Source organism: Rissa tridactyla, chromosome 9 (genome assembly GCF_028500815.1).
Source record: "Rissa tridactyla isolate bRisTri1 chromosome 9, bRisTri1.patW.cur.20221130, whole genome shotgun sequence".
Taxonomy (NCBI): Eukaryota; Metazoa; Chordata; class Aves; order Charadriiformes; family Laridae; genus Rissa; species Rissa tridactyla.
The window spans coordinates 39769058-39790469 of record NC_071474.1 but is presented as its reverse complement, the minus strand read 5'-3'; the positions used below and the strand labels follow the sequence as shown (position 1 = coordinate 39790469).

Below are 21412 nucleotides of genomic sequence, written 5' to 3'. Positions count from 1 at the left end.
AGAAAGACGGCAGGTCACATTTGATACAAGGGGGGGAACAGTGCTGAGCCCCACTGCTCTTTGCTCACTGGCACATTCAAGACTGAGGCAAACAAGCACCATCATTGTTTTAGGGCCATATGTCCCACACAATGAAGCCTCTGCTACCACAGCTGTCACTTAGGATTTTAATCCATCCTTTCACATTTCATCAGCTCAGTAAACCCAAAGAGCAAGGGCACTTCACAGACCTGTTCCAGGCTATCTCAGGGTTGGTGCCTACCCTGCAGTTTTCCATGGCACAGAGGTACCTAAATGGGACCCAAAAGAGCAAGGGCAGGGATCAGAAGCTGCCAGTAGCACTGTTTAGTCTGTCCTGCTGCTCAGTGCCTCTCATGCTTGCCCAGGTGCTGTGGGCAGCCCCAACTCACTATTGCACCCCCACCATACCCTGCAGGTGGGGATCAGGGTCACCAGCCAGACTCTGTACCACGGTCGGTTATCCGAATGCCGCTACAGCTGTGACATTCATTTCTTCTAAACCAGGCAGCCAGGAGAAGTGAACTGAGCACATAAAGACAAAGTTGCAGCACACACACATCAAAGAGCTATTCCCAGATTCCAAGAGCTGGGAACTCCAGGCACTACATACAGGCTGCCAATACGATCCGGGCACAGGGGTTCCATCCAAGTTCCTTCTCAATAAGGAGCTGCTGGTAGGAAGGGCTAAATAATCTGCAGGGGCTCGACCGGACGTGGCCAGGGAACATGGGACAGCAAGTGACATTACTTAGACCTTGCATCCTCATTCCTCACCTCGGATGTGCTCGGCACAAGTCTTCACTCACGGCAAAGGAACAGTGCGCTATTTGTTTACACGACATTTACAAAGCTTCAGCACAGCTTGCCGTGGGACTACTGCTCTGTCTCAGCCTTGACCGGGATGAGTTTTACAGCTCACATCAGCCTTTTAATATCACGGCAAAGTTCTAGCTTGTTTCTAAAGATCCTGCCTCACACAAAGTTGGGGCAGAGCATGATTATAGACTTTTGCCATCCACTGTTTCCTCAAAGCATATGGAGATTAGCCTTCACCTCAGTGAAATTCCTGCAGAACAAGTTAAGTGGCAGTGTTACATATTTAACCTTTCCTTCCCCTTTCACCCATTGATGCGAGTTTACACTTGAACCAGATCGCGTTAGCATGAGACACACTTTTACTGTTTTAGCCAGAATTATTTAGCTGCGTTCCCCCGGAATAAACTCTCTCCAGATCAGGTGATGTGCTTCTCAAGGCTAGAGTTACACGACGAGAGGGAAACCAAAGAAAATTATCACAATAGCTCTCTGACCTGCAAAGAATCCTTCTTTACCAGCTACAGGGAAACGCTTAACACCAAAGGACACTTTCCACGGTTACCACCATACCCTGACCCCAAAGCCACCCAACAGCCTGGTTCTACCTTAAGTCAAGGTCCACCTTTAAAACAAACCAACTCTTGGTGTGCACTTTTTCCCCACATGCTGCTCTTTTTCTCCAATCAAATGTCTTTTTCAGAAGGTCAATATAGATTAGAGAGAGGTGCAGTTATAAGCACACAGAACTGTACTTTGAAACCCTGCTCAGCCTGCCACAGAGCGGTACCATCTTCTTAAAATGAGCACAATTAAAACTCAAGTTTGCTAATTGATACTGTTTTGTGCTTATAAAAGTACAAAGTAAATGTTACTTTGGACTCCAATAAATTCTTGACATTCGTGTGTTAGAGACAATTAGGCAGGATTTGGTCATATCTGATTTGGCTATTTATTGTGTTCTGTTGTTTTTATTGCCAGGGTGGGTTGGGTTTTGGTGTGGCTTTTTTTTTTTTTCTTGTTTAAAGTTGGCACACCAGAAAGTTTCCACACAGAGGACTGATATAAGCAATAAAGAATTCATCAGACTAAACATGATGATTATAAGAAAAAAAAAAAGTCTCTGGAAGCAGGATGACCAGGACAAACACTGCTGTCAAGTACAGGCACATTTAACTCTCAAAACCAGAAAGTTGCTTCAAAAATTGAGCTTGACAGCCCCAGAAAAAGGCACAATGTACTTTTAGATAAACTTCTGTTAATAACTTTTGTGTTCTGTTGCCACCAAAGTTCCACAAAGAAAAGCATGTTGTGCCACATGTTTTATCAAAACCTACGCGCAGGGACCTCCCCGCTCTGCCAGGCTGACGACAGCTCCCGCATCCCGCTGGGGAGAGGGGAGCCCTCGGGGCAGGAGGAGATGCTCCCCTGAGCATCCCGGGAGATGGAGAGCCCTGAGGCTGAGCTCCCCCTCGCCCCAGCAAAGCCACCTCCCGCAACTTCCCACTGCCTCAGCTTGGAGGAAGCGCTCGGCCTGCTTTGGTTTCACTTGACAGCGTATGATGGCCCACTTAAAGCAGAAATTAAAGCCGATTAGGAAACCCAGATTGTGAAGTCACCGTTAGCACAGCTACAGCCGTTACAGAAACGGCGGGAGTTGTAGTTGCACAAAAAAAGGTTCCTCATTGAGCAGGGCTACCCTCACCACCGCCTCCAGAAGAGTAAGAGCATCCAGTCGACCACAGCATGCCAGAAGAGGAGGCCCATCCCAAAGGGCAGTATCACCAACTCTTACCTCTTGAGTCTGAGCTCAGCCTACGGCGCTACATCTCATCAACATTATACAAGCAACATCCCACACTTGGCAAAACGAACGAGGCTGATTGATTACTTGTAACTTGCTTCCTCTTGGCTTTGCTGTGTCGAAAGCCTGCAATGTTTGTCAAGTTTGACTGGAGAGCGTTGGCTCCCAGCAGGGGCACAGGGCAGGGGTGGCCCAAGCCCAGCATGCCACCAAAGCCCCGTGAGCACAAGGAAGAGCGTCGCTGTGGGAAGAGGTAAGAACAGGGGCTCACAGATGACTGTGACAACAGAAAAGGATAACTCAAGCCCAGTGAGGAAGAAAAGGCAGACTGGAACAGGAGAGAAAGTGAGGGACTAAAACAAGGACAAGGAATAACCGTGCTAGGACATGGCAAGGAAGAGTCACACGGATGAAATAAGCGGTTTGACAGAAGCTGTCTTCTCCAAGAAGTCCCTGACCTGTTTGTCTACAGTTCAGCTGTGAAGTTTTAACATGCCCTCGAGCCTGTAACCCATCATGTAGGATAATCAGGACAGCTAGAGCCACTCTGACATAAATCCCTCAGCAGAAAGCTTAAGGACAGCATGGGAAAGGGAGGAGCTCTCTTGGAGCAGACCCGGCAGAGAGCAGATGGCTCATTTCAAGAGGCAGCTCCTAGCATGATTAAGATGCTGTAGGTCTCCCAGTGGCCAGGATGGAGGAGTGGGCTGGAGCACATATACCTGCCCTCAAGAACAGGTTCAGCAGTGACCTACCCAGGTGTGCAGTGCCAAGGGAGCTCCTCCGAGAGCTGCAGGATTAGGCAGGCACACAGTGAAGAGGGTTCAGGGCAGGGATCCTACTGTCAATTCAGCAGGAGGAACTCGCTCAGAGGTAACCACAACTCAATAGCCTTCGTCAGGAGATTTGATTACATAAAGCTCTGCCTCAGAAAGGCCAGAGCCCATCCAGATTGTATGCTTTAAATTCTTAAAGCAGAGTACAGACAGTCACACAGCTCATTACGATTGCGCACAACGAACTTCCAGGGGCAGCTGCTGTTTCTGCTGTCTCATCAGAAGACTTACCTCCACCGCTAACAGCCAGAAATCCTCTGCACCCCTTCTAAGAGGGGTGCTGCAATGATACAAATATTTTTGGAACCAGTCAAAGCTTTAAGACTGACTATTCATTTCCACTGTTGTATTTCTCTCCAGAAGACGTGGCTTCCCAAAGCAGGGCCACTTAGCAGAACACCACCACACCGGTGGGGTGCGTGCGCATCAACGCAACAGCCAAGGACTGGACAGAGCCACCAAAGGCACCTCCCCCGTCCCACCGCAGGCAGGGTCCCCGCTCCGGCCGTTACCAGAAGGCATTACACAGCTTTCAGCCCAGGGCTGTTCGTCAGGAAACACTAGCCTAAAATACAGCCAAATCTCAATCTTCATTTGAAAGATGGGCAGTCTGGGGGGAAAACCCCACTGGCAGCAAGTGGGAGGCTTTCCATCGCGAGGGAAGAGAGGCTCTGTCATCAGCCTCTGCGAAATGGAAACAACCTTTAAAGGGCTTTAGACACTTTGCATCAAAACTGGCATTTTGCTGGTGAAAAGTCACTTAAGAAAGCATCTCACACTCTGCCTATTTCCGAGCGGGTTAGTGCGTGGGATACAGGGAAAAACTGTGCTTGAGTGTGGAAACCCAGCCTATTTCAGAGCCCAGACCCGCACCCCACAGGCTTTAAAAAAAAGCCAGCATCCATCAGCTCTGGGCAGCTACCCGGCCACGCTGGAAACCCAAACAAACCGGAGCCACCCTTCCCACCTTGGCCCCACACACACCTGCGGCCAGCGCCCGGCCCACCCCGGCCAGAGAGCACAGGCGGCCGCCTGCTCGCCCTCAGCCCACAACAGCAGCCTCAGCCACCAGACATCGTTACTCATTAATCAGAGAAAAAAAATCCAACAACAGCAGCGCCTTGAACAGGACCGGCGAGTCCAGGCAGAAACTCTTCTTGTTGCAGGCAGAGTCAGGCAGAAATTCCAGCCTCTCACCGAGCATCAGGGCCGGGGATGCGCAGCGGGGGGCGAACCCGAACCCTGCCCTCTTCTCCCACCCCACGGCGGGGAGGGAAGGGGCAGCTCCCGGCGCAGGGCCCCCCTCCCTCCTTCCCCATTGCTCTCCCCTCCCCAGCAGCTCACCTTGGTGGGACATGGGCAGCACCTCGTTGCCGGTGCCGCGGTAGTTGTAGATGACGGCGGCGACGGCGCCGCGGTCGGCCGCCAGCCGGATCTTGTCGGCGAAGGTGCAGCCGCCGCCGCGCTGGATGAGGGCGAGCCAGCCCGGGGACCCCCCATCACCACCGCCGCCGCCGCCGCCACCGGGCGGGGGGGCCCCGCTGAAGTTGGTGCCGGCGCTGCAGGCGTTGAAGGAGTCGCGGCCGTCGGGCAGCACCAGCAGCCCCGCGGCCGCCTGCACCGGCGAGTTGAGCCCGTACAGGCCGCTCTCGCTGGCCTCCCAGCCGCTCCGGTTGTGGTCCGCGCCGTCCTCCCACGACACGTTCAGCCAGGCCGTCCACACCGCCACTGCCGCCGCCGCCCCCACTCCCCCGCGGGGACCAGGCGGCGGGGCGGCGCAGAGCAGCGCGCCCAGCGCCAGCAGCGCGGCCCCCGGCGACATCCCGGCACGGCACGGCACGGCCCGCACACGCCGCCGCCGCCGCCTAAAATCGCCGCGGCTCCGCCACCGCCCACGGGGGAGGAGCCGGGCCGCCCCCCGCCGCCCGCCGCGGGAACCCCGCCGGGAGTCCCCGGCCCCGCCGCACACCCCCACGGCCGGAACCCCGGGGGGGGGGGGGGGGGAGCGCTGCACCCACGGGCGCCCCCACGGCGCGGTGGGAGGGGAGCACCGGGGGGGGGGGGGTCCACCTCTCCGGACCGCCCCCCAAGGCGGTGTCACCGCCCCGGGTTGCCGCCCGGGGGGGATGCGGTGGGTCGCCCACCCGGATCACCGCGCAGAAGTGATGGTTCCTCCCGACATCACCTCTCAGGGGCGATGGGTGACACCCCCCGCCCCGGGTGGCTCCCGGGAAGGGTGGATAACCCCCCTCCACCACCTCCCGGCACAGGGGCGACCCTTCTTCACACCCCCCTCCCCAGCAGCCTGCCCCAGTGCCCGCAGCGGACACAGCACCGGGGCGCCAGCGGGCCCCTGGGCACCCCCTGAAGGGACCAGCACCCCCGGCACCCCCAAGCACAGCGGCACCAGCACCCGGAGCCCAGCCTGCCTCGCACCGTCCGGTTAATGTTTGCTGAACGCTCAGCGACAGGCGGTATCAGCCCTGCCTGAAGCCGGTCTGTAGAGCACTAGGTTCGCTGCGTTAGCTCACCGGCCATTGTTCTCCCCTTCATGAGACATACGCTATAGACCTGCCATCTCAACCAAAACCGCCTTTTTTTCTATTTATGTATTAGTTGTGTTTGCATAGTTAATTATTATTTGACCTATGTAACTCTCAATGAAAATTCACGATTCCTTAGGACTCTGCAGGTCCTTTGCGGGCAGCCAGCTTGCATTCAAAAGTCCCTCGCTCCGGTGCATGCGTATTTTTGCCAGGTTGTCCAGCATCAGGCGGCGCGGTCAGAGCGCTTGCAGAATCGCTGCAAACATGAGTGTGACATGCTGTCGAGCCCCTCCAGGGAATTTGAGGCAAGAAAGGAAGGTAACAGGAGACAAGAGAAAATTTTGAGCTCCTCTTCTCCACAGAACCGCTATTCTGATTGAGAGGCTCTGCCCCTGCCAGCTGCTCTGCAGGAATTGCCCCCAGCACCTGGAGCCACTCAAACATGTCCCCACATGGCCCCGTGTCACTACGCACAGGCTGGGTCTCTGGGTGGGAGTCCATCATTTAGAAAGGATTATTCCTGTGCAGCGATTACATGGCACAAGAGCAGCTGCTGCCTATGCAATCGCCAACAAAATTAGTGTAAACACTGAGTTAAACCCTTTCTAGTATGAGTCGTCGCCGCTTACTTTTTAACGCAGGCTTTTGGCGGATTCTGAATCCATGTAGCTGATAACCAATAACTCGGCGTCGATCTACGGCGTACATTTTCCTTCACTTGCGCCTGTGCTAAATGCAGGACAAGGAGCACTGGGCATAGTTGAATGGCTACCTGGGGGCTTTGAAACCAACCCGCTCCACCGGCACCCACCCCTGCCAGCACGGCATCCACGGGGTTTTGCAGCTCAGTAGCACAGGGAGATCTGCCTCTGGTTTTGCTGCTGAAATAGCAGCGCAGAGCAGGTAACGAAGAGCAGATGAAGCAATTTGCAGAAGATCAATATTGCTACACACACTTACTAAGCGAATCCTTTTGTCCTAACCTAAACAAGCCTCTCATTTTCTCATTCCACCTCCAAGTAGACAACTCGTTTAGACAGTAACATCTCTAGCTATAATAAGAAGTATATCTGTACGCAATCAGAGGGACGTGGTTTTGTGTTGAAACCCGTTCCATGTAGGTTCAGGGAGCAATTTAACAACACTCTGAAAATACAACCAAGCTTTATGCAACAGGCAGCAGCCAAACCGCTCAGCGTCAAAAGCCTCCCGAGCTTTAGGGACGTTCAGCTCTGGCGTTTTCACCCAGACACGATTGGACCAAAGGCAAAGATTGAAACTTCCTCGGCATACAAAACTTCCTATAGTTCTGGGGATTTTGAGCATGAAGCCACAGTCTCTTACACTCTCTTAAACATTACAGTTTGTAATCCGACGATAATAAAGCCACAGCATGGGTGCAGATGTTGCGGCCGTGGGCAGACGCGAGGGTGTTTCTGCGGCAGGCAGGGTGCCGGGGAGCAGCCCCGTGGGGCACCGTGGCGGCTCTGTGCTGGGGCACATCTGCCCATGGGCTCCAGCCCGGCTTTGGGGGCTGCTGACGACCTGCGCTTCTCTTCGGAAACTGTTGGGAAATGTGCACGCTGTCCAGGCTCCTGCCTGGTGGCAAAACGTCTCCAAGACGGCTGGTAATCTCACCAAAATGAACACGGAACCTAAACTTGAACTCCTCGCCGTGCAGCGCAGAGAGCGGTAACAAGAAAAAAAAAAAATCGCTCTAAATGGGATTGCGGACGTTTGGCTGCCATGGCGTTATTTTGGTACCAAGCTTGTGGCTCCCTGCTCAGGCAATGTTTCCACTCGCTTGAAAATAAGCGGACAGCAGGCACAAACAGAAAGCCTGTTCACCACAGTAGAGGAATTTCTCAGGTTAGCAACGCAAAGTCCAGTGTTTGTATTGGGGCAAAAAAGCGGACGCTGACGGAGGTCGGTCCTTCCAAGGAAACACTGGAAGACACCAGCCTTGCGCAGCTTGGCAGGGAAGCCACCTCCAAGAGGCCAATGGTCCCTGCGCGTCCCAGCACGGATAGCGGCTCCTCCGGGGCAGCACAGCCGAGGGGAGCCGGCTGCGGTGGCCGGGACACTGTCGGAGCGCAGAGGGATACCCCAGCAGAGTTAAAACACCATGTTTTAAAAACAGCATGCCAATTATACCTATTTTAACTTGCATACCACATATCGAGAGCTTTCTGGGCTGTCATTCATTTAACCTTCTTTCAGAATGATAATTCTTAAACAGATCTGCAGCCTTACTGAAGTTTATCTTTGCTTGGGTTTGAAAAATACGGTTTGTCTGATGCCTTTCACCTCAGTCACCTGTAATTCACAACAGAAAAGGTGCATATTGAGTAGCAATTAAAAATAGTCACTGCTACCAGGAAGCCTGGAGGGACCAGGCAAGAGGAGGGCTGATAGGTTTTGTTTTTTTCCTTTACATAAAAAGCTGAGATTTTATAGTTTGGAGAAAGCATATTTTGTTCTGGAGAAAGAGACGAGACACTGTAGGGGCTGTGACACGCAGCACAACGTATTAACAAGTCGTGCAACTCACTTCTGCTACATTTGTTTGCAAGAGCTTTCTAGAAGTTTCTGAAATCAAAAGCGCTGTAGCCCATGATGACTACAGATGGGAGAACGATAGATTAAGCAGCATTAATGGGCCCCCACAAAATCAGAAGCAGAATTACATCTAAAATAGTTACAGCATGAAGGCATTTCTGGCACAGATCTGATTTTTTTTTAACCTGAAAAGATTTTTATTATTTAAAACCTTATGCTGTATAATTTTGCTTTTTATTTTTCCCCATGGCTACTGGTGGAGGCTCTGAAAAGTTCAGAAAGCAGGGCTCGACTTTCAGGCAAGGTGAAGTCCTGGGAACGCTGTCACTGCCTTCCACAGGGACGGATTCTATCGTTATCTGGAGCTTTGTCTTATTTGAGTAAATATTTAAACATCATTTTTCAAGATAAAAAAAATGTTTATGCTAAATATTGCTTTTTAATGTCAAGCCAGATCACTCAGGGCATCTTGCTGATGAGAGACCTGTATGTTCATGTCCTTCAAAACTGCATTAGTTTCTCATTCAAGTACGCAGCCCTGGATCTCTGTCTTTGGAGGAAAGCTCCCAAGGACACAAGAAATCTCTGTTAGAGCAAAGCATTACAGGGGCCAGGACTGAACCCCCCGAGCGCTGCGTATGGATCTGAACCGTGTTCCTGGGCCTTCTCCACTGAACAACAAAGTGGAAAGGAGAAGCACTTCTGAAAACGGAAAAAGCAATCAAAAGGAGCACCCTAAAATGAAACCCAGGACTGAATGTCATGGGACAAAAAAATCCGTGAACAAATGCTACTCTGAATCACAAGTTAAAGACAATAGATGTTACATTTCCTTATCCAAAACCAGCTCATGTCCATGACCAGCAATGGAATGCGCTTGGGCAAGTGACTTGTTCCAGAATAGGCAACGGCGTGGGCTACAGCATCCCAAGTTTTTAAGCTAGCTGAAAAAAACCTTTAGGGTATGAGAATGGAGCTTGTGGTCCTTTGCCTCTTTACAAAGAGGACAAGCTCAGGCCGGAGGAGGCGTAGAGGCTGGAAACATTCCCACCTCCTGCCTGTGGGGCTTAGGAGCTTCCAGGAGAATCTGAGGTGATCCTTGTGACTAGATGCAGAAGACACATGGAGGTTGCCAGTTCCAGCTCAGTTTCACTGTGCGTCTTGGAGCTCATTTGGCTGGAACACAACTTGGAAACTCCAGCCCACAACTCTCCTTTCACTGGATGTGGAAAAAAAAAAAGTGCGTCAGATGGCCCTGTGCGCTGGCACCGAACGCTTTCCCTCGGCTGGCCAGATGTGCGCAAGAGTCTCCGGTGCCAGGGAAGCAAACAATGTTTCTCCGTACTTCTGGCACAGAGGGACCAATTGTTGATAGCGCTTTCTAATAAGAAAGGCCAGAGCTTGCCAGACAACACGTACTTTTGGTCCGGTCTGGTTGCACATGGAGCTGAAGCACAATGCCGCTCAGGCCTGTTGATTCAGCGGTGGTCTTTGTTCAGTGACGGTAGAGTTTCCAAGCAGGGGACTGAATCAGTGGTTTCCTTCCCCTGCAGTGCGTTGGGCAATCTCCATCCAGCCTGGGGACCGAGATTTTCCATATCATGCATGTAATGCAGTTGACCAACTGAGGAGCATCAGGTGACTGGAAGTCTGAACACACCAAGAGCAGGACATATTGACACTTGGCTCTTTGAGGAAGAAATGAGTCCAAGCCAAAATGTTTGCACTTTCTGGCGTTGTTATGCACAACCTATAGGGCCGCAGAGTGCAGCTGCTCGCGGAAATCAGCAGCGCATCCCTGAGGATCTTCATCAACCAAGGTACAAGCGTGCCTAGTTTCGGTTCTGACTTCATCTCCATCAAATCCGCACAGGCCTCTCTGAAAAGCCCTCACCGCCTCCAACAGGGAAAGTTCAGCAGTGACTCCAGCTGGTCCTGAAAACCTTGTTTAAAGGACCGCAAGCCGAAGGCAGGAACGCGCTGAACAGGGGCTTTTAAGATCACACAACTGTAAAAGTTCAGCTTTTACAGCATAATTAGGATGTCAACATAATTAGGATGTCAGCTGTGACAAACTTCAGTCACCCCAGCAATGTCAGCTGCGCCAATGGCCTCAACACGCCAAAGACTTGCCAGGGTCTCTCGTTCCTTCCTGCCACCCCCAAGAGCTGCTGACATGCTGCAAGAGACGCCGGCCACCCCAGCAGAGACTCCCCCAGAAAGGGGCCCGGGAGGAGGAAACAAGCATTGGAGGAGAGCATACAAATGGAAAAAACAGTAAGCAGAAAATCCTCTCTGGGAAGGTGTATGAGATTTTGGGGTTCGGTGCTTGGAGCCAGCTGGTGGCTGGCGGGGTTCGGGACTGTCCCAGCTCCCCAAGGGACAGCCAGCACCAGGCAGCCATCACTGGTCATGGCCGGGAGTGCTCGGTGCTCGCTCCCTTTCCAATAGGGCCGTGGAACTGTCTAAACTAAACATCAGCGCTAGACTAAACGATTTGGTTTAGGACATACTTTTTTTCTGAGATTCATTTTTGGCATGTGACTTCAAAGCGTGATGGGCCCGAACTGCAAAGTCAGGCTGGAGGCGGTGCTCCTCCCTGCCCCAGAGCACAGAGGCCTCGCACGGCCGTTTAGGCTCAGTGATGCTCCTTTCAGCATCTCCCTCTCCTTGAGATGGGAGAAATTGTAAACCACAGATGGTTTCTCCTCTGTGCCTTTTGCGTCTTTGCTCAGCTGCAAAGGTGCTCATGGCCACGGCTTGGGAGGACACTGGGGAGAGGGCAGCCAGCTGCCTGCAAGCTCTTCTCCAAGCGTGGAACAGACCGTATTCATAGCAAATAAATATATTTATAGATCTCTTCGATTTATGTACAAGTAAGATTTGTATTTCAGGGTTTTTTCATCAACATTTTCACTCTTCAGGGGGATGCACAGGGTAAGGCACTTTGACGCAGGTGATCCTTTCATGGCTCCACCAACCCAGCTGGAAAACCGCATAGACAGCAGCAGTAGATTTTAACTGAAAACAGTGACAACTACAAGAAAATCAACGGCCCGTGTTAAAATATCTTCTAAATAACTTCTGAAATTGCTACTTTGCAATATTTAGGATGCGAGATAAGTGAGATAGTAATGAATGCACCTATCAAAAAGGTGGCGTAGTTTATTGCATACTTGCTGACCCAACATTTCCATGTGCAAATGGCACAGTCTAGAGTCCACTGAAATCAAAGGAAACGCTTCCACTGATTTTGTAAGGGTTAAGGTATTATTTTTTTTCTGTAAAGGCCCTGTGTAAATCCTTCGTTGGAAAGCCAGATGGACTAGAAGGTTAAGTAGACAAGAGAGTAAATTGCAGTACGAATTTTAAAAGAAACCAAAGGCTGATCCCGAAAGAGACTTAGGGAAATTTGGGTCCAAAACATATTCTGAAAACCTCTGATCAGTTGCTGCTTAGACCGCCTCCAAGATGTGATGCTGGTTCATTTTTTGTTTGGTTTTCAAAGGAAACAAGGTATGCAGTCTTACTGTTTTCCTTTCTGTCCCCATCCCTCCTCCTCCCCCATCTCCTCCCGGCAGATAACTTCCCCGCTCGCCTTACGCTGATGATCAATTTCAGCCAAACTCAGATGAAAGCTTGGAAAATTCAAGGAGAATTTTCCCACAAGTTTTTCAACATCAGCAGCTGGTTACAGGACAGAAACCCCCGTCAGTTCCTTCAGGAGAGGCGGAAACCTGAGGTTCAGCAACCACATGCTGTCTTTGGACTGATGGCTCCTGACAGCTCCTGCCTACCTCTGCCCAGGGGGAGTCCCACCTGCCAGAGAATGGGGTTTGTTAGTTCAAGGAACAAGGAAGCAAAAGGACTCTTGAGCTTGTGGAGGTGAAATCATAGGGATGGGAAGGGGGAAAAGAGGAAAACGTTACCCAGGTGGAGTCAGAGGATGTATAGGGACACAGGGGACAGGTGTTAGGACAAAAATCCCACTTTGTTAGTTGTTTTACACCCAAACCAATTTATTTACTTCAAGCACCTGCTGTCCTGCTTCTACATGTGCACTGGTCTGGGTAGGGACAGCATTCGGCTCTGCTGCCCTGCAGAGCTCCGAGCACAAAAGGCGTATTGCACACCGGCACAGCCCGGAGCTCGGGCATCTTCCAGGAAGCAAGAAAATGGGTTTGAATCGTCTCAGGTGGTAAAAGGAACCAAACCCAGCCCTCCCCTGGTGCGAGTCAGCGCACTGAGCTCCCGGAGAAAAAGGTCTTCCCCACACCCTCTGTGCTTCACCAGGAGGGACTGTCCCAAACCACGGCGAGAGACAATGCATGAAGTCCTTACCTCCAGCCGGCTTCCAAGCTCTGAGTCTTGGCCTCAGCCTGAGCAACACCCTGAACCTCAGGAGACTTCAAGGAGATCAGACTTTAAGCTCAGTCTGTCTTGAACATTTTCCTCTTGGCTATTTATGCCCAGCTCCTTGCTGGGGTGGTTCACGGTTTGCCTCATTGGCTTTCATCGATCCTTCTGAGGTGTTTCACAGCGGTGCCAGCATAGAGAGGAGCTGACCCTCACCAGCACGCTCTGCAAGCCCCCAGGGGCTCTTTCACTCATACCTGCAGGTGACCATCAGGCTTCCACCATTACATTTTTTTTCTGTTCAGTTCTTGGGTTGCAACAACTAACACAACGTCAATCACAACAGCATGACTGATAGGAAAGGTTACACTGACAGGTGACTGAGGAAAGCTGTGCATGTTCTATAAGATATTACCTGCTTGTAGTTAGAAGCGGGATTGATTGACTCAATTAGCTGCAAATATTTAATTTGTTCTTTGTTTCCAGCAGGTTAAACAGAAGATGTCACCTTTCTCTTCTAGGGGAAAAGGTTAGCCAGCAGGTTGGCTTCTTTTTTGGGTTCTGGCAGTTAAAGTTTTGCAAAGCCTCTCCTGAGCTTTGCTAACCGAGGAAGGTCATGAGAGCGCCATGCTGTGGTTCCAGGACAAACCTTCTGCTGGTTTTCCAGAGAAGCAGAATCTGGGCTCCCTGTATATGTTCGCCACCAAGTTTATGGATGAACAAGTGGGTCACAGTATGTCGTGACCTGAAATAAACCCAGTGCCCATCACATTGATTACCTGGGAAGCTAAAGAAACACTGAAGTACTAAATGCCAATGTGGTGAAGGGTCCTGGGCCTTGATGTCTCCGTGTTCTGGAGGCTCTGGAAAATCACAGACCTGAATGCAGCTCCTTGGCAGCCTGTGCTCTGCGGAGGTGAGCACAGCCCACAGGGATTGTTATGGGATCCTTTTTGGAAGGAAAAGGCTGTCTGCTCTGGAGATCGGACAGTCCAACCCAGCTGGAGACAGCTGCCCAGGGCCGTGTCCAGTCGGGTCTTGAGTACCTCCAAGGAAGGAGACTGCACCACCTCTCTGGGCAACCTGCCACACTGTTCAACCACCCTCACAGTGGAGAAGTTTTTCCTTATGTAATTTCTTGTTTGTGCCCATTGCCTCTATTTCTTTCACTGGGCACCACTGAGAGGAGTCTGGCTCCATCATATTTACCCTCCCTGGCCCCATCAGGAATTTGTACTCGTGGACGAGAAGCCCTCAAGCCTTCTCCAGACGGACCCGCCCCAGCTCGCCCAGACTGTCCTTGCAGTAAGGGCTCCCACCGGTGAAGGGCTTTGCCCTTCCTGCCGCTGCCCTCGCTGTACCTGCACCTCTCACGGCATCAGCGACGTGAAGCCACTTGGACAAGTTTCTCAGACAATAAATGGAGGAATTTGGTCTACGCTATGGGAACACTGACTTCACGGAGGCACCTGGACTGCTGTTAGAAGAGCCACTTACTTCACAGGGAATAAATGAAAAGGGAAATTCACGGCATTTGCTTTGGATGGACCTCTTAGAAGTTAATTTGTTTTCACGTGCAGGTCCCACAGGCTGTTCAAAGCTGGGACAGAGAGCCCGGCTTTTTCTATAGTGAACAGAGGAGACGACTCAAAATGTGCTGCGAAAGAGAAATGGCTCTGAAGATCAAATAAGCAACGATATTTTAGAGAGTTAAGATGGGAAACCTGAGCAAGTTTTTATGCCAGTTTTTCAAAACAAAAGATAAACTCAAACTCCATTGTCAGGCATTTAGCCCACAAATTTATAATAGGTATTGCACCAACAGCTAATAAGATCCTATCTCAAAATACTTCTGAGATAACAAGTTAGACTGTGAGGCTACAGAATATCCTGGAAACAAGTTGGAAGGAAATGCAGATCCACAACGCTGACATTTTTTTTCAGTTGCTGGCAGGATTGCCAGTTATTTCTATTGTACAGAGAAACCGAGACACCTGCTTGCTCCTGTCGTACAGCGGTTCTGCCAGGCTACTGTTCTTCACGAGTCTTGGAGGCTTTAACCACTAAGAGTTTCCTTTCACTGGGTCTTAGTAAATCCCTTGGAGAAAACCTTTCAGAAAACACTTGATATTTTAGCTTAGCTGCTATATTGGACTAGTATCCAAACGGCAGCAATAAGGGTGGTTTATTTTTATTTATTTTTTTTTTTAATACTATCTCCAGTCTCCTATTTTCTCTTGTAAAGGAACAGGAAAAAAAATCGCAGTGACAAGAAGATACAGCCCTCTACCGACCTGCGCCAGCACTGCTGACAAAGCGTCGGCCCAAACCAGCTGCTTCGTGACTTTGCAGAGCACCGTTATTCTGCTACCGGCTGCCGTCTGGTATTTGTTACTAAAAAACAAGCTCCCAAACACCTTGTTTAAATTTGGCTGTGTTTCAAAAACTTGACAATTCCTGGTCTTTCCATTTAAATTTCAAGGAGCGGTGGTGGAAAAATGTTGTTACAGATGCATGTTCCGTTTCCTTTCCAGAGAAAAATCAAGTCAAGTGCTGGAACCACCAAAAAGGGACGTTTTTCTTCTAGCAACAGCTTAGTCTCTGTACCGTTGGATCAATCTGACTTCATGCAAATGACACAAACACCTACAGAAAATCTTTCAGATTGAATGAGAGCATTTTCCTGCCAGTGATTTGTGTAATCGGAGAGGAATGGGAAAGTTGTTACTAATATCTTGACCTCTAAAATTTTCCATCATAAAAGCAATTAATGTACCATTTTAATCTCAGGGGTGTGTGTGTAACAACAAACCAATACCCAGTAACAGGTGAAACTGATGGCAGGTAAAAGGAACTGCGGTAGAGGATGAGGAAGGCGTCACCAAGAGGGGAGGTTTTTTCTCTTGGTTCCTTCCCAGCAGCTTTAAATTACCAACGTTTCCTGCAAGCCCGGACTTTGCCCAGAACAAACTATTTCATTGCTGCAAGACCGAGCGGGTGTTTTACGATGTGAAATACATACACAATATTGTACTGTTGTAACAGAAATGGAGGTTGGCTAGAAATCTCTATTGATTTTATGTTGAAGTCAGCAGGAAGGGAGGAGGACGGCAGGAAACTGCGGCCAAGGCCCCAGGGTCTAATGAATAACCAAGGTGATGGGGTTCCTATGGCCCTGCACGGTAGCAGAGGAGTACAGACGGGTGACAAGAACCACCTGATAGCCCTGGCGGCTGCTGCTCCTCGTGTAATCAGGTTTTCCTCTCACTGCTCTGCCAACAGGGCCTCTTGTCTCCAAAGGTCCAAATGGCAGAGAGGATTAATCCCCAAGTCTCCTCAGACCCCTCTGGGCGATGCCACATTGGCAGATTCGGGCCAAAGAGAATTCCTTCCCCAGCCCTGTGAACAACTCTGCTGTAAAAAAGTAAATCACCTCCAAGCGCTCTTTTGCTCTACGCGTTGTGCTGCAGTCACCACCCCTCTCCCAGGCTTTTTCCCTTCTACCTAAAGAATGTGCGGCTTCACGCTTTGCCTGAGGGAAACAAATACAGAGAGAAGATGCTTCTATACTGATCAAAGAGCTCATCTCACTGAAGCATTTTGCCCTCACCGTGTTTAACATGTGACTACTGCACTGATTTATAAACCTTCTTTGCCACCAAATAGATCGTAATACCCACTTCAGTCCTATAGGACAATTACAGGAAATAGTCCTACAAAAATAACAATTTGTCTTTGAAAAAACTAAATGAATTATATTAAGAAAGATGGGACTTCATGTTTCATGAAATACACTCTCGGGTGATATGTCTGTTGCTTTCAAGATTTAAAAAATCTCTTTAGTTTTAGAAAAAAAATCTGAAAAATTACGGTCTGCTTTCGGAGCTTATCCTAAATAACTATCTTATTTCTGGAGTCTAGTCTAGTCTGTCGGGTTTGTGACACCCCAGTTACCCAGAGTATCTAAACAAGGTTCCATCCCGTTCCCCTCCGCTGACCTCCGGGGGAAGGGGCTGCCCTGCTCCCGCCTTGGGCCAGCTGGGGTCACAAGAAATGCTGCTGGCGCTGATTCTGTGGCTATGTAAAGCCATTACGATCCTTTCCTTATTCACCCAGCGTGAGTATGAGCTCGCATGCTCCAAAACCAAATTAAAAAAAAGCAAGTTAATCCGAATCTTGACATGCCGGCCACTGAAGTCTAAATCATTTTCTCCAGAGGCAGAACAAAAGCTTTGGTTTATTGGCTACACATTTCCAGTGAAACTTTTAAGCTCCATTTGCAAACACTAGCTCCGTCATGGTATCAGGAGAGTCAAAGCTGGCTGTGTCGTACAACAAGCCACTGCACCTTCAGTGCCGTACAGCACAGTTTTTATCATGTTGTGCAATACCTTGTTTAGGACACTTCTTTCTTTTTTTAGCCAAGCCTCACACGATGGTTCCTAAAGCACCTATGATGCCGTTGCAGGAGCATACCTGAGGCTCTGGGCCAGCCTGCTCCACAGCCGGTGTCGGGCTGTGGACTGCCCAGGCGTGAGCTCCACAGCGAGACACGTCCTGAAGTGGCAAACCCCAACCAGCACCGGGCTCTCACCAGTAAAATGCTGGCTCATCTCCGGATTAAAAATCGCTCAGTTTGCTCACGAGATCAGACAAAAAAGACGTAAGCCAAAGGATTCCTAGTGCAGCTTCACCAAAGTATACTTCCAGGAATTTGCTATGTATACCTACGTTTTGTACTAAAATGCCTATTAGACAGGTTAACCTAGAGGAAACACACAGAAATAAAAGCCAACAGTACAGTATCACAATTACCTTTTCAATTCTTCCCTAATGACAGATTCGTAGCTATTAGGGCCAGAATGGGCGATTACAATCATTTTGTCTAACCTTTCATTAAGGAATTTGGACATTCTAGAAGAGGCTGAAATCAGCCACTATTCAGAAAGGATTAGAACAATTTAGAAAGAAAAAAACAAAAGCAAGATCTGGCTTGCAATCTGCAAAGCGTATACCTATGCTGCAGACGCTTGTAGGTTCATTTGTGGCCTCTAACTTTGAAAAATAAACTAGTGCCTTCAAAGCAGACACTACGGGTTTCTCTACATCACTGTCTGAAATAATTTGCGTGCTGTACAAGTAAAAAAATGGTACTAACTTCACAGAGTCACCAGTTTGTCTACACTGCACCAAGCTCAGAACATAACAGCAGAGTATTTCTTACTAAGCACTGAAGTCAACACATTGCATAATACATTTCTTTTCCCATTGAATTCTTGATTAAAGCAACAATCATCCAGAAACACAACTGCCTCCTTATAGCCCAGCTGTGCTGTCCTGGACCAAACTCCAGAGAGATGGTCGGGTTTCAGTGCTTCGCGCTGTGATACTCACCGAGATGCGACATCAGGACGGTGCCGTTGCCTTTGTCCACCGCATTGTAGATCACAGCTGCTGTTGCACCCCTTCTGGTGGCCACCTTGATTTTTTCAGCAAAAGTGCAATTGCCTCTTTCAATCAGTGCTATCCACGGCGGTGTTGTGATGGTGAACTGGGTATTTGCATCGCAGGCTTGAAGATTAGCCGATTTAGGAATGCCCACCAGCCCCCGAGCACTAAGTAGAGGAGAATTTAATCCATACAGGCCACATTCGCAGTGCTCGGACACGGTACTGTTGCTAGCACTGTTGAAATAGAATAAACTTACAGAGGCTCTCACAGAAAATGCCTCTGTAGTCTTGAATAAAATACTAACAATCACCAGGAGGCAAAAACCCCTAAACTTATCTGCCTGCTTCATTGCTTATTCATATAAGCACAAAATGTAGATGCCTACAGATATTTTCGGCTGGTGGTGGTTGTCGTTAGCCCACAGCCTACTGAGGAGTTTGAAATTTCAGTTCCAACAGGAACTCGACACCACCCAGGTAAGTCCCTGCTGCGGTGTCACTGTGGGGGCTGGGACGGTGCAAGTGACACACCTGCCTACGTGAAGGTATTGTGAGATGCAGACCAAAGGACACGCAAGTCACCTTCGGCCCTAACTTTGTGCCTCTTTTTCACAAAGCATCATTCTCCCCTTCCTTCTCTCCCGTTACTGCCCAAATTCTAGTTTTGATGATGCTTCCTAAGCGATCGCTCAAGCCCCCCGCTCTGTTTCAACTGCAACCTCACTTCAGAGGGCCGGGTCATCTTTCATCCAGCAACGTAAGCTCAGGGTTCTCACTTCACAGGGCAATCTGTGATGCAAATGACCTTGTTAAAAAGTTCAAAAGCGGACAGAAGGAAATATTAAAAAAAATTACCCATCGTATAGACTAAGATAACCAAGTCATTCTCCACATTTCTCCTTTCAGATTCTTTCAGTCATCTACTCCGTGAGGTCCAGCTTGTTCTGGTGTTTATAACGAACTGATTTTAAAGCAAAAGATGTAGAATCACCTAAACTGATCACAGAAGCAAACTACCTCTTTCAGCGCATTTTCACACTCTATCTCACTTTCAAGATTTACATTGAGATGTTTGAATAATTACCACACAACTCTCCATTTCTGGATGTAGGCTCTACAGACTCTTTCTCTGAGTTCAGTCAGTGTTGTATTCCGCACCAATTACTAGTATCAACTCCTGTTTTCTTACATTAGAACAGAAAAATGAAAAAATTTCTAATGTTAGAACTCTGTAGTCCATAACGAAAATAAAGGACAAATTGTAAAGTCATCAAGAACTTTTTCCAGTTTTTCTGCAAAAGTCATGCTCCACACAATCTCGAAAGCCAAGAGAAGCTGCAATCGGTGGCAAATGTTTTGATGGAAGCTCGACCTAGTCCCCCTGTAAAGACTTTTTAAAAGAGTACACGTAACTGTGGGAAAGATTAATGGAAAACTGAAACAGCTCTCAAAGAAAATGGATAGAAAATGAAAGAAACAATCCAAGACATATATATATATTAATTAATTTATTTATATTCACCAGTCTTCAGTGTTGTACTAGTTCTACATCACATTAATTCAAAACTGATCTTACCTCTGAGATCTATGACTTAGTAAGTTTTATACAATCAAAAGTACCATTAGCTACAAAAGTTTACCTTCCTCTATTTTTCTTTGAAATTAATGCTGGAAACAAAAGAAACATGCAAATGTAAGATATTAGATTTTGGTTGTGTGTGAATTCTACAGTTAGGGAATGTGCTCTGATAGTATTTTACCCTCAGCAACGGCAATACACGGCAGCAAGACAGACGACATTTTTCAGGAGTAAAGACTCTGTATCTCGGTTTAACATGACAAAATTAATGTGTTTCAGGTTCAGGATCAAAAATACTTTGGTTTTATACTTGTGTCAATACACACCAAGTGAAATAAAACAGTAGTTTCTTTGCAGAAAGGACCTTCACCCCAGTTCTACAGTGCTGGTGTGGCAGGGAGTGGGGAGACAGAGTGGGTGGAACCACGTATTAACACTGCAACACTTCAGAAACTAAAGTCAGCATATTAAGTTTGGCGTAACTTTCGGGGATGCGGTAAGTGCCTCTACAGAATGACCCAGAGTATTGAAATTCCAAGCCTGCTACAAGCATTGAATTTTCTCGAGCTCTACACAGAGAGCCTGTGCTTCTGACATTGGCACTTCATTCTGCAAGAGTAAATATCTCTCCTTCCTGGCTTTTGCCATGAAAAACTTCAAACACCACTTCTGTAAAATAAAATTACATACTTTAAAGTCTCAAGCGCATATTATACATATTCCACATCATTCTGATATTTCCTTTAGAGTTAGGAAGTCCTAACATGGAGGATGAAATCATTAATGCTATGTTTAAAGTGTAGTAAGGAGTGCAACGCGGCAAACAGCCTTTGCTGCGTTTCTATTGCATGGGATGGATAGAGTGCCGAGAACAACTGAATAGAGTGGCTCTGTGATAGCGTTAGTCACATCAGTCCTTTTGTACAAAGATAATTACTCTAAAAATTGCTCCTAGAAATAATGGTTTCATTAAAATTAGACTTCGATCTGAAGTATATCTAAATAAAAAATACTGGCTGACACAGTCAGCATGGCTCAGTTTGGTATAGGAAGTGCTGGTGCTAATCTCATTCTAGAGCAATGGCCTCTAACCTTCACCTACCCAGAAGGAACAAAATTACACAAGTAACATATTGCAAGCAACGCTGCGCTCTTCTGGGGTTGGTATGTTTTCATTTGCTTTCTGTGGCAAGGTTATAAGGTACTCTCAAAGGCATAGTTGACAAACATTGCTCTAGAACCAATACTATAAGATCCATACAAAATACAATCATAAAATACATAGTCACATTTAATTTACTTTTCAGTTAAACTTTTCTCATTAATACATTTTTAAACTGTAAACCACACTAGAGAGACAGAATAACTCTGTCATTTTCTTTAGCCTTAACAGGCTTTTAGTTTTTATCTGAACTTGTACTATAATAAAGATAGTTACATTTCTCCTT

At 48.4% G+C, this 21412-nt stretch overlaps 2 protein-coding genes across 2 annotated transcripts in view; both read right to left on the bottom strand.

Moving 5' to 3' along the window:
• RNF128 (ring finger protein 128) overlaps positions 1-5304 on the bottom strand; it is a 28441-nt gene extending 23137 nt beyond the window's left edge. Inside the window, exon 1 of the mRNA XM_054215023.1 lies at positions 4819-5304. Within this exon, the coding sequence (XP_054070998.1) occupies positions 4819-5296 (478 nt within the window). The 5' untranslated portion in view covers positions 5297-5304. The remainder of the gene's footprint in view (positions 1-4818) is intronic.
• Positions 5305-19902: 14598 nt separating this feature from the next.
• Positions 19903-21412, bottom strand: part of RADX (RPA1 related single stranded DNA binding protein, X-linked) — a 28626-nt gene continuing 27116 nt past the window's right edge. The window contains exon 16 of the mRNA XM_054215692.1: positions 19903-20633. Coding sequence (XP_054071667.1) covers positions 20508-20633 — 126 coding nt within the window. The 3' untranslated portion in view covers positions 19903-20507. The remainder of the gene's footprint in view (positions 20634-21412) is intronic.